This window comes from Lipotes vexillifer, unplaced genomic scaffold (genome assembly GCF_000442215.2).
Source record: "Lipotes vexillifer unplaced genomic scaffold, Lipotes_vexillifer_v1.1 scaffold639, whole genome shotgun sequence".
In the NCBI taxonomy this organism is placed as follows: Eukaryota; Metazoa; Chordata; class Mammalia; order Artiodactyla; family Lipotidae; genus Lipotes; species Lipotes vexillifer.
Window position 1 is genome coordinate 2,315,397 of NW_006786377.1, and position 9,314 is coordinate 2,324,710.

Here is a 9,314-nt window from a genome sequence, read left to right on the forward strand (position 1 = left end):
GCGTGGGGGAGGAGCTGAGAAAGGGAGGGATATGGATTAAAAAAATGCTTTTGAATGAAGAAACTTTATTTGGTGCCCGTAGAAGAGAAAAACAATGGCCGAGGACGCGGAGATCTTCCGGGGACGAAGGCGGGGACAGCTGAGGGCAACGAGAGAAGCGGAATAAGGAAGTGGGCGGAAGGCGGAAGCAACCAGGGACCGGGACGTCGCAGGGACCAGGGGGCGGATAAGGTCGCGGCAGAACGGGTCACGTGCTCCGACGGTCACGTGGACCAGGCGGCTTACGCCCCGCTGGGCCAGGAGTCCTGTGCGCCTGCTCAGTGTCGGGCGCTGGGAGGGGCGCTGGGTCGGTGTTGGGACTGGCTGCGGGAGCGCAGGGCTGCAGCCGGTACTCTGTCTCTTGCTGCTGGCTGCGGCGGAGGCGCAGGAGCGTGCGCCTTTGGCGCGTCTGTCTTTTCTTCCCGCGGAGAGGTTAGTGCACTACCTTGTTCTGGGAGCTTGTATGGTCTCTCACAGTGGTCCGCCCTTTGCTCCCCGCCGCCCTGAACGTCTCACGTCACGTGTTTCACCGGTACAGCGGAGGCCCCCTCCCTATTACAGTGATCTTTGGTCGATTTAGCTGGGAGTGAAAAGCACTCCGTCCATACCCACGTACTGAACCCTTTGAGCCAGTGCATAGCGGTAACTGCAAAGATAAAATAATTTTGAGCAGTTTAAGGAATTGGAAGGCGTGCTCCAGAGATTAGCGCCACTTATCCATTGACTTATAGCCTAGTTGATACAGATTTCTTAGTTGGTATGTTCTTAAGAAGTAGAAAATGTGTCCAAGAACTGAGTAGCTGCCTTGTATTTCATTCAAAAAATACGAGTTGAATACCTGCTGTTTGCTGGGCACTCTGGTTACAGGAGACACAGCATGAACAAAAGGCAAATCTTTATCCTCAAGGAGCTTAGGTGCTACAAGAGAGAGACAAAGATCTCCTTTCCTCTTGTTTTTTTCCCTGTAGCGTTGTGACTATTTAATGTATATTTTAGTGGTTTACCACGTGTATTATCTTTCACCCCCACTGTGATGTAACTTTCAAAAGATAGGGATTTTCGTCTATTTTATTTTCAGCTGTATTAGCAAGTAGGACAATTTCTGTCACATGGTAGGAACTCAGTTCATAATTTGTTGTGTGAGTTAATAAATTAAGAACACAACGTGTTTGCAAGTGATGTTAAATGCAATGGAGAAATAGTGGAGGAAGCTAGAGTGTGGGTGCTAGTGTGCGTTTTAAATGAAGTGGTCGGGGAAGACTTCACTGTGTAGGAGACATTTGAGCGAAGGTCTGAAGGAGGTGAGGGAATGAGACTTACAGACACCCGGGAGAAGTGTATAAGGGATAGTAAGTGCAGAGATCCAGAGACCAGAGTGACTGGAGCAAAATGAGCGAGGGGAAAAGGCTGGAGGAGATGTCAGAGTGGTGATGAAGGGCAGAGAATGGAGGGCCATGCAGTCTATCTTAAGGTGTTGGGCTTTTATTTCAAGGGAAATGTGAGGCCATCATCAAATATTATGAAGAGGAAAGATGTAATCCGATTTGAGTTTGGTTGCTGTGTTCAGAAGAATCTGAAGAACAGAAGCTGGGAAACCAATTCGGAGGCTGCGACAATAATCCCTGCGAAGGACAGCAGCTTGGACCAGGGTGGTGGCAGTGTTGGTGGTGAGGACCAGTCCGAACAAAGCCAGTGGGATTTGCTGACAGATTGGGTATGGAGAAGGAAGAGAAGAATAAGGTGGACTGCAGGTTTGGGGCCTTAGCAAAGGGAAGGATGTAATTGCTATTTCATGAGTGGGGGAGACTGGGAAGAATAGGATTTTCAGGAAGATTTCAGAAGCGCAGTTTTGAGCATGTTACATTTTTCATGCTCATCAGAGTAGTTTAGGGATAAATATTTGCTATTCATCAATTGTAGGTACCATATAAAACTATGAGATTGGGTGAGATCACCAAGAGCTGAGAATAGAGAAGAAAGGTGGCCCAGATACTGAGCCTTGGTACATTACATTCTTGGGATGGGAGACCAGCAAAAAAGACATCCTACCCATGAGGTAGGATGAAAATGGCCAGCGTGTTATCCCAGAAGCGAGTGAGGGAGTAGGGTGGAGTGATCAGCTGTAACACATGTTGCTGGTCAGTCAGGTAAAATGAATACTGAGAAGTGATCACAGGACTTATAAATGTGGTGGTCATTGCTGGCCTTGACAAATGGGCTTTGGTGAAGTGACAGAGATGAAAGCCCAATTGGAGTGGGTTCCAAAAAAATCAGAGAAGAGGAGATGGAGAGAGGCAATAAAACTCCTCTAAAAGGAAAGGAGCTCAGAGAACAAGTGTAGTATATGGAAGGGAAGATGGGGGTCGGGGAAGAGTTGTTTTTATAAAGTGGGAGAAATCAGAGCCTAGTTGTATGCTAATAGGAATATGTCAGTAAAAAGGGAAAAATAAATAGCATGGGAGAGAGAGGGGAGAAGGGCTTAACTCTGTCTTCTGTAGGCAGGGAGGGAAGAGACTCGGTGTGCAGACAGAGGACCTGGCTGTAGATGGGACCACGGGCCCCTCATCTGTAGCAGCAGAAGGGAAGACAAAGTATATGGGCACAAAAGCAATAGGTGGGCAGGTGGATGATGGCAAGAGCTGGTGGAAGTTCTCTCCTGATTATTTCTGTTTTGTCAACCAAAGAGGAAGCAAGGTTGTTATTGAGAATGAGAAAGGAGGAGGCATTGAAGGTGTGAGGAGAGAGCAAAAAGTAAAATGTAGTATGGGAGTACAGTATTTAAGATCATTGAGCGGCATGAAAGGCCCACCTGCAGTGAGTGGTCATGATTTTAAGTGAGACCAGATGGTGGTTGGTTGGTTGTCCGTCTCCAGCCACGTTGAGGTGCAGGAGTCCAGGCATAAACTGAGTGAATTACATTTAATTCACGTTGAGGTTTTGTCACGTGGGTATGTGGAAGAGTGGGGTACAAGGGATTTGAGGTCCATAGAATATAACTAAGTGTGGAGGAAGTGATGTGGGGAGTGAGGGACAGTGAAAAAGTGGTTGGATCATTGAATTGTAGGTCCTGTTGGGGTTGAAGAACTGTTGGAATTGGGTGATAGAAGGAGTGAGCCTGAAAGATCCGAGGTGGTGTTTGGAGAGTAGAATGCTTGAAATTGAGAACATGAGGTTGCAGATATTGGTAATGACAGGTCTAGCTAGAGCAGGACCCTCCAACAGGAATACGATACAAGCCACACACGGCATTTTAAGTTTTCTAGACACTTTAAAAGTAAAAATTAAGGGCTTCCCTGGTGGCGCAGTGGTTGGGAGTCCGCCTGCCGACGCAACGGACGCGGGTTCGTGCCCCGCTCCGGGAGGATCCCACGTGCCGCGGGGCGGCTGGGCCCGTGGGCCATGGCCTCTGGGCCTGCGCGTCCGGAGCCTGTGCTTCGCGATGGGAGGGGCCGCAGCGATGAGAGGCCCGCGTACCGCAAAAAAAGAAAAAAAGAAGTAAAAATTAAGAGGTGAGGTTAATTTTATCTAGCCCAATATATCTAAAAATATTATTTCAACAAGTAATCAATATAAAAATTATTGAGGTATTTTACTTTTTTATATTAAGTATAAAATACAAGGTACCAAAAAAAATTATTTTTTAAATTTTATTGAGCCACATTTCAAGTACTCAGTAGCCACAGGTGCCTAATGGCCACGATATAGCTCGGAGCGTAAGACCCTGGGAGTAAGTGGCTAAGGGAGGATGGAAGATGAGATCACTCGGAGGGGGGGGATCACGCCCCCCACCAATCTGCACGGATGTACAAACCATCAAGAAATATGACAAGGGCAATGCGGAGCACGGAAATTCGGTACCCAAAATGTTATATAAAGCTCTTAGTGTAATTAAAAGTCTAGTGTATTTTTATCTTTAAAATTAGTTTGTGCAATTAAAATTCCACTTTTCTGAGATGTGTTCCAGTTTTTAACAAAGCCTAAATAATTTTGTGTGTGTGTCGGATACCTTAAATGCTACCCCTCTGTTTTTTCTCAGCAAAGATAGAAAGCACACTTGTTTGTCCTGTAGCTTTTACATTCTTTGTCCCAGCCTCTGTGTGAAGGCAAGATTTAGAGCTTGGAGGTAAGAATTTCCTAGAAGAGAATGGAAGAATCTAGGTCTTCGTAAACAGATTCCTAAAATATTGTATAATTAGGTTCTGCAAAACCCGCTGGTTCAACTGGCAGGTAATAGTACTAACTAAAGGTGAACTAAAATAGCTAGTTGGACTGGAACTAAACAGAGAATTCCAACTTTTGAAGATATTTTGAAAGCAGCAGGTTCTACCTCCTAAATATCGCAGTGACTCATCCTTGCCCTCATCCTTTTATTTTATTTTTTATTTTATTTTATTTTATTTTTGCGGTACGCAGGCCTCTCACCGCCGCGGCCTCTCCCATTGCGGAGCGCAGGCTCCGGACGCGCAGGCTCAGCGGCCATGGCTCACGGGCCCAGCCTCTCCGCGGCACGTGGGATCTTCCCAGACCGGGGCACGAACCCGTGTCCCCTGCATCGGCAGGCGGACTCCCAACCACTGCGCCACCAGGGAAACCCCCTGCCCTCATCCTTTTAAAGGGAGATAATATATATGCAGTGGTTACAGTGTTGTCTCTAGAACTGGAAAAGCCTGGGATTTCCTTCTGTCTCTGCATCACTGACTGTAAGCAGTCAGCCTCCCTAAGCCTCAGTTTCCCCTGTGAAGTACCTCACAGGATTGTCGTGAGGTGAGAAGCAGAGCGCTTGCTGGGTACAAAGTACTCGGAAAGCAATGTCTTAGTCTCTCTCAGTTCCTCCTCTAAGTTTTAACCAAGGATATGTTTCTTGAACGTACTTTTGACCATGTGAGTCTCACGTGAAGAGCTCCACCTTCCCTCTCCTATAGAAATTCTTTAGGACGAGTGCTTAGGATGCAGCCATAGGCTCCTGTTCAGCCCCCATCTGCTACTGCAGCTCACACCTGGCTCCCCTGAAGTTGCATCCTGTTTGTCAGGTGAACAATACTGTTTACCTGCGGTGTTCGACTTGCTGATCCCTCTGCCCTTTTGAAACCCGATTCAAACATCACCTCTGATAGGCACCAATAATTGTCTGTTGCTTTAAGGTGTTAGAAAAATGATATGTGTTTAAAGGACAAATAAACTACTTTTTTTTTTGGTTTGGCCACGCCGTGCGGCATGTGGGATCTTAGTTCCCAGACCAGGGATTGAACCCTTGCCCCCTGCATTGGGAGCGCAGAGTATTAACCACTGGACCGCCAGGGAAGTCCCTCAATAGCTTTATAGTCTTATAACCTTCCAGAAAGAAGGCTAAAGGTTGACTAAAAGAGAGGTGGTGAAAACACTTGTATGTATTTTTTTAACCTCATTCTTTTACTAGGCTTAAGTTAAGATGTATCTATTTTGCAAATTGTTTTACAGAAATATACCTGTTGCCTGGGAAAACACTATATACTTTTTAAACATTTTTTATTAAAAAACTTGAACTTTGAATTCTTTTTCTTTTAGCTTGAGATGTGGTAATGTCAGCCAGACTTCTCAGATTCTTGGCCAGATCTCACTATATTTTATCAAAAGCGTGTCAGTGCCAAAGACTTGTTCATCGAACATTAAAACCACTTAAGAAATTTGAGACCACAACATGCAACACCCTGACAAGAAGTCAGAACGTGAATTTGTTCTTTCCTGATACAGCAGCTGTTGGTTTGAATAAGTCCCAGGTCCTGGAAATGAACCAGAAAATATCAAATACAAATGTACTCTCTCCATTAAACACCGCACGTTACCAAGATGAAAAAGAGCACCTTCCAACCAGGAACTCCCTTGGTACTCATAGGAAAGTGACTCACAAACCAAATCTGTTAGGTTTTAAGTGGTTTATAAAAATACTAAAGAGACATTCCTCATCTGTGTCAACGGTGTCAACGGAAACACTTGTTTCTAAACAAGACTTTCCGCAAATCAAGAGACCACTGAAAGCATCACGGACCAGGCAGCCATCCAGGACCAACCTTCCAGTTCTGCCTGTGAACAAGGTAAAAACACTTGTGGTGGTGGCGCCTCTGTTCCCTAATAATCACTCTGAACCCCTGTGGCTCCCACCTCAGCCTTACTACCAACATAGGAGAGCCAGCCATCAGCTCAGCACTTCTTTCAGGATCTTTGAAGCCTAATAGTAAAACCTGTCATCTCCAAAGGGAATCAGCATCTTAATTTTAGGAATTAGTGGTACATGTAAAGGCAAAATAGAGGCAATTAAATATAAAAATATAGTTTATGAAAGGATTAGTGGCCTAAGGAAATTTTGAAAAAGACTAGTAGTAAGTCCATTCTAGGAACAGTGCTATAAAAAGCCCCCATTGAAAAAAAAAAAATCAAACTGTAGAAATTCTGTATTAAATTAAAAAAATTTTTGTTACATTAAGTATGCAGACAGGTAAACATTCATTAGCCCATGGCAACTGCGTGGGAGGGGGTGGTGAAAGGACATGGCAAGGTGGAATCCAAAAAGCAGAGTGAAGGGTTTTGCATTTTTTTATCATTTGAAGGTTGAAGTGGTTGTTTTCATTCACTGTTAAGAGGTTTATGGGAATTTCTCAACTACAGTTTGCGTTTGCCCACTAAATGATAAATATTTGGTAACCTGTGGTAACCTGTGTATCTCGCACGTTACTTGAAACTGTGCCTTATACTTAATAAATGTTTATTAAACAGGAAAGGATGGAAGAGAAGCAAAGGGATCTTTGATGTCTGTAGCCATCAACATTAAAAGTAGGAATGTCGAATATTTAAAACTTGATGAAGCATTCTGAATCTATCAGAAAACAGGTTATATACTGCGTGGTTGACTTCCTTTGAAAAGGTGTACAGGCCTTCACGTCTTGTCCTCAGGTTGTGAAGTTAGGAGTTGGTTAATGACTTTTATTTTGGATTCTAGCTTTGTTTACATTCTTGTTTGGTTTCCTTGAACTCACGATATGAAGGATGGGAGTTTTGGATGCATTCTGCTCTCAGCCCTTTCCTTCTAGCTCTTGAGTGTTTAATTATGTTGTTTAGTTTTGTGATCATCTGGGAAATTTAGTATTTAAGTGACTGAGATGAAATTAAGTGTAAAAACCTGAATTCACAGCAGATCCAAAAAAGAGGAGCATCAAGTCCCTTTTTTCTTCTGTTACATCTAGCAGTGCAGAGCAGAATCAAGTTTCTTATGAAAGGCTGGTAAGGTCAGAAATGTCACTTTTTTTTGTAGTTGTCGGTTGTAAACTGGCAAAGAGGCATTATTTCTTTGGGCTGTCCGTAGACTTGAAAGCAGTTTTCCTGGATTCCGTTTTTTATTTTTCTTTAGGACTTTTTCCCTTTCTGCTTCCAGGAAAGGATTTGAAGTAGATTGTCAAAATTTAATAAGTTTCCAATGAGATAATAAAAGCATTACATTTAAAATAGAGCAAGCAGTTGATATGAACAGAGAAGTAAATATTATCAGATATCTGATACGAGTAATCTAGTTGAATATTTAGTTCCGTGAAGCCCAATGATTAAAGAAAGGCAGGAATACTCCTGGGTTGTACATTTCTTGTTGTCTAACAAGAAAAAAAGAAAAACATAAGAACGTCTTATAGGAAATAACTTTTTCTGTCACCAAACTTAAGGAGTCATTTATTTCCTGGGTCCTGACATAGGACATGTTATGTAACGTAATAGCTGTGACTTCAGTTGGAATTTGGCGAAAACAGAAACAGTATGTCGTTCCTCTGGAAGCACAGGAAAATAATAGACAATCTTTTCTATTTCTGAAGGCATTTTGAAAGTGACCTGAGGGAGTATGATTTTTGGAACGTTATTTTCTAATGATCTTACAGGAGAACACAGTCTTGAGGTATAACGAGGTAATTTATGCCCAGGGCTGAAGACTGGCTTTTATCTGTTCCGAATAGAGGGCCCCTCCATTTCCACATGGGCATCATGGGGCTGGCTAGTCCCCTTTGGTGGTAAAGCCCTTTCCTCCCCTCTGGACTGAGTCAGGAAAGGACTCTACTTTGTACCAGAAAGAGGTACCCTTTGTCTCATTCCCCACGTGTGCACCTGAGCTCACCCTCTTACCTCTGCCACATGGCGTGCGCTTGGAATTGACTGGGTGAGGCCACTCACCCTCTGTATTAGAATCAAGTCTTCACCTGATTCCATTTGTAGAGATCATAACCTACTGAGATATTCAGCCCACATACCGTTGGCTCCTCACTTATCATGGCAGGGCCAGTGCTTCTTGTTGGTCTGTCCTGTCTTTGAGGAAGACGCTGCCCGAGGGTGAGGACCAACCTCTGAGCAGCGTGGAGGCTGGCAGAGGAGGCAGGGTGCTGGAATGCCCAGCAGTAGTTTGCAGGCTCACACCACAGTGTGTAGTAAAATTAACCAGTGGATTGTTAATAGGTTTGGGGTTTTTTTGGTTTGTTTGATGAAATAGAATAGAAAGTATCAATGCATTACTCATGATAAAGGTAAATATTGTTCTGTGAAGCTTTTGTGTCAGTTATTGGTGTGGGTGTCTCTGTGTATGTAGGTACTGTGTATGTGAAAGGGTTTCTCACCACGGGTTGTAGTCAGAAAGCTTAAAAGCTAAAGCTTTACACTAGTAATGTAAAATAAATCTGTGTTTTCTAACTTTTGCCTATAATCTGTACATAACAGGAAAAACATGCATTTTTTCCCCTGAGTAATATAGAAGCAACAATACTGTAATGCACTAATTTCTTTTTGTAGTAAAAGAACACAAATAAAAATAAACTTTCTTTTTTAGGAAAACTATTCTGTCAGAGTATGTGATGCTCTAAAACAAGAATCATATATAAATTTCTAGCCCCATCTGCTGGAATATGTTTTCTGTGGCCAGAAAAATGAAGCATACTGAAACATGGTGGTTTTCTTGGCTTTGGTTTTGTTTTGTTTGGGTTTGGGTGGTTTTCTTTTAACATTTTAAAATAGAAAGGCCTAAATTTAAGTCTTAAATCCAATAACTATTTTAGGTTGGTTTGGCACATTTATTTAAGAACAAGTTGTTGATCCCCATGCTAGAACCTGAAATTTGGTATATATTTATATTTAATGCTCAAAAAATAATGGTTCATTATAAAAATCCAGAAAAAGACATGTCTGAAAATGAAAGCTTCTTGCAGAGTAACAACATCTTTAAATAATAGGGGGGAAAATGCAAAGATGACACACACTCTTTACCTTTACCAAGT

General features: G+C 43.0%; 1 protein-coding gene across 1 annotated transcript in view; it reads left to right on the top strand.

Annotated features, from left to right (window-relative positions):
* Positions 1-421: 421 nt before the first annotated feature.
* RMND1 (required for meiotic nuclear division 1 homolog) overlaps positions 422-9,314 on the top strand; it is a 39,361-nt gene continuing 30,468 nt past the window's right edge. Inside the window, exons 1-2 of the mRNA XM_007458746.1 lie at positions 422-471; positions 5,584-6,110. Coding sequence (XP_007458808.1) covers positions 5,598-6,110 — 513 coding nt within the window. The 5' untranslated portion in view covers positions 422-471; positions 5,584-5,597. The remainder of the gene's footprint in view (positions 472-5,583; positions 6,111-9,314) is intronic.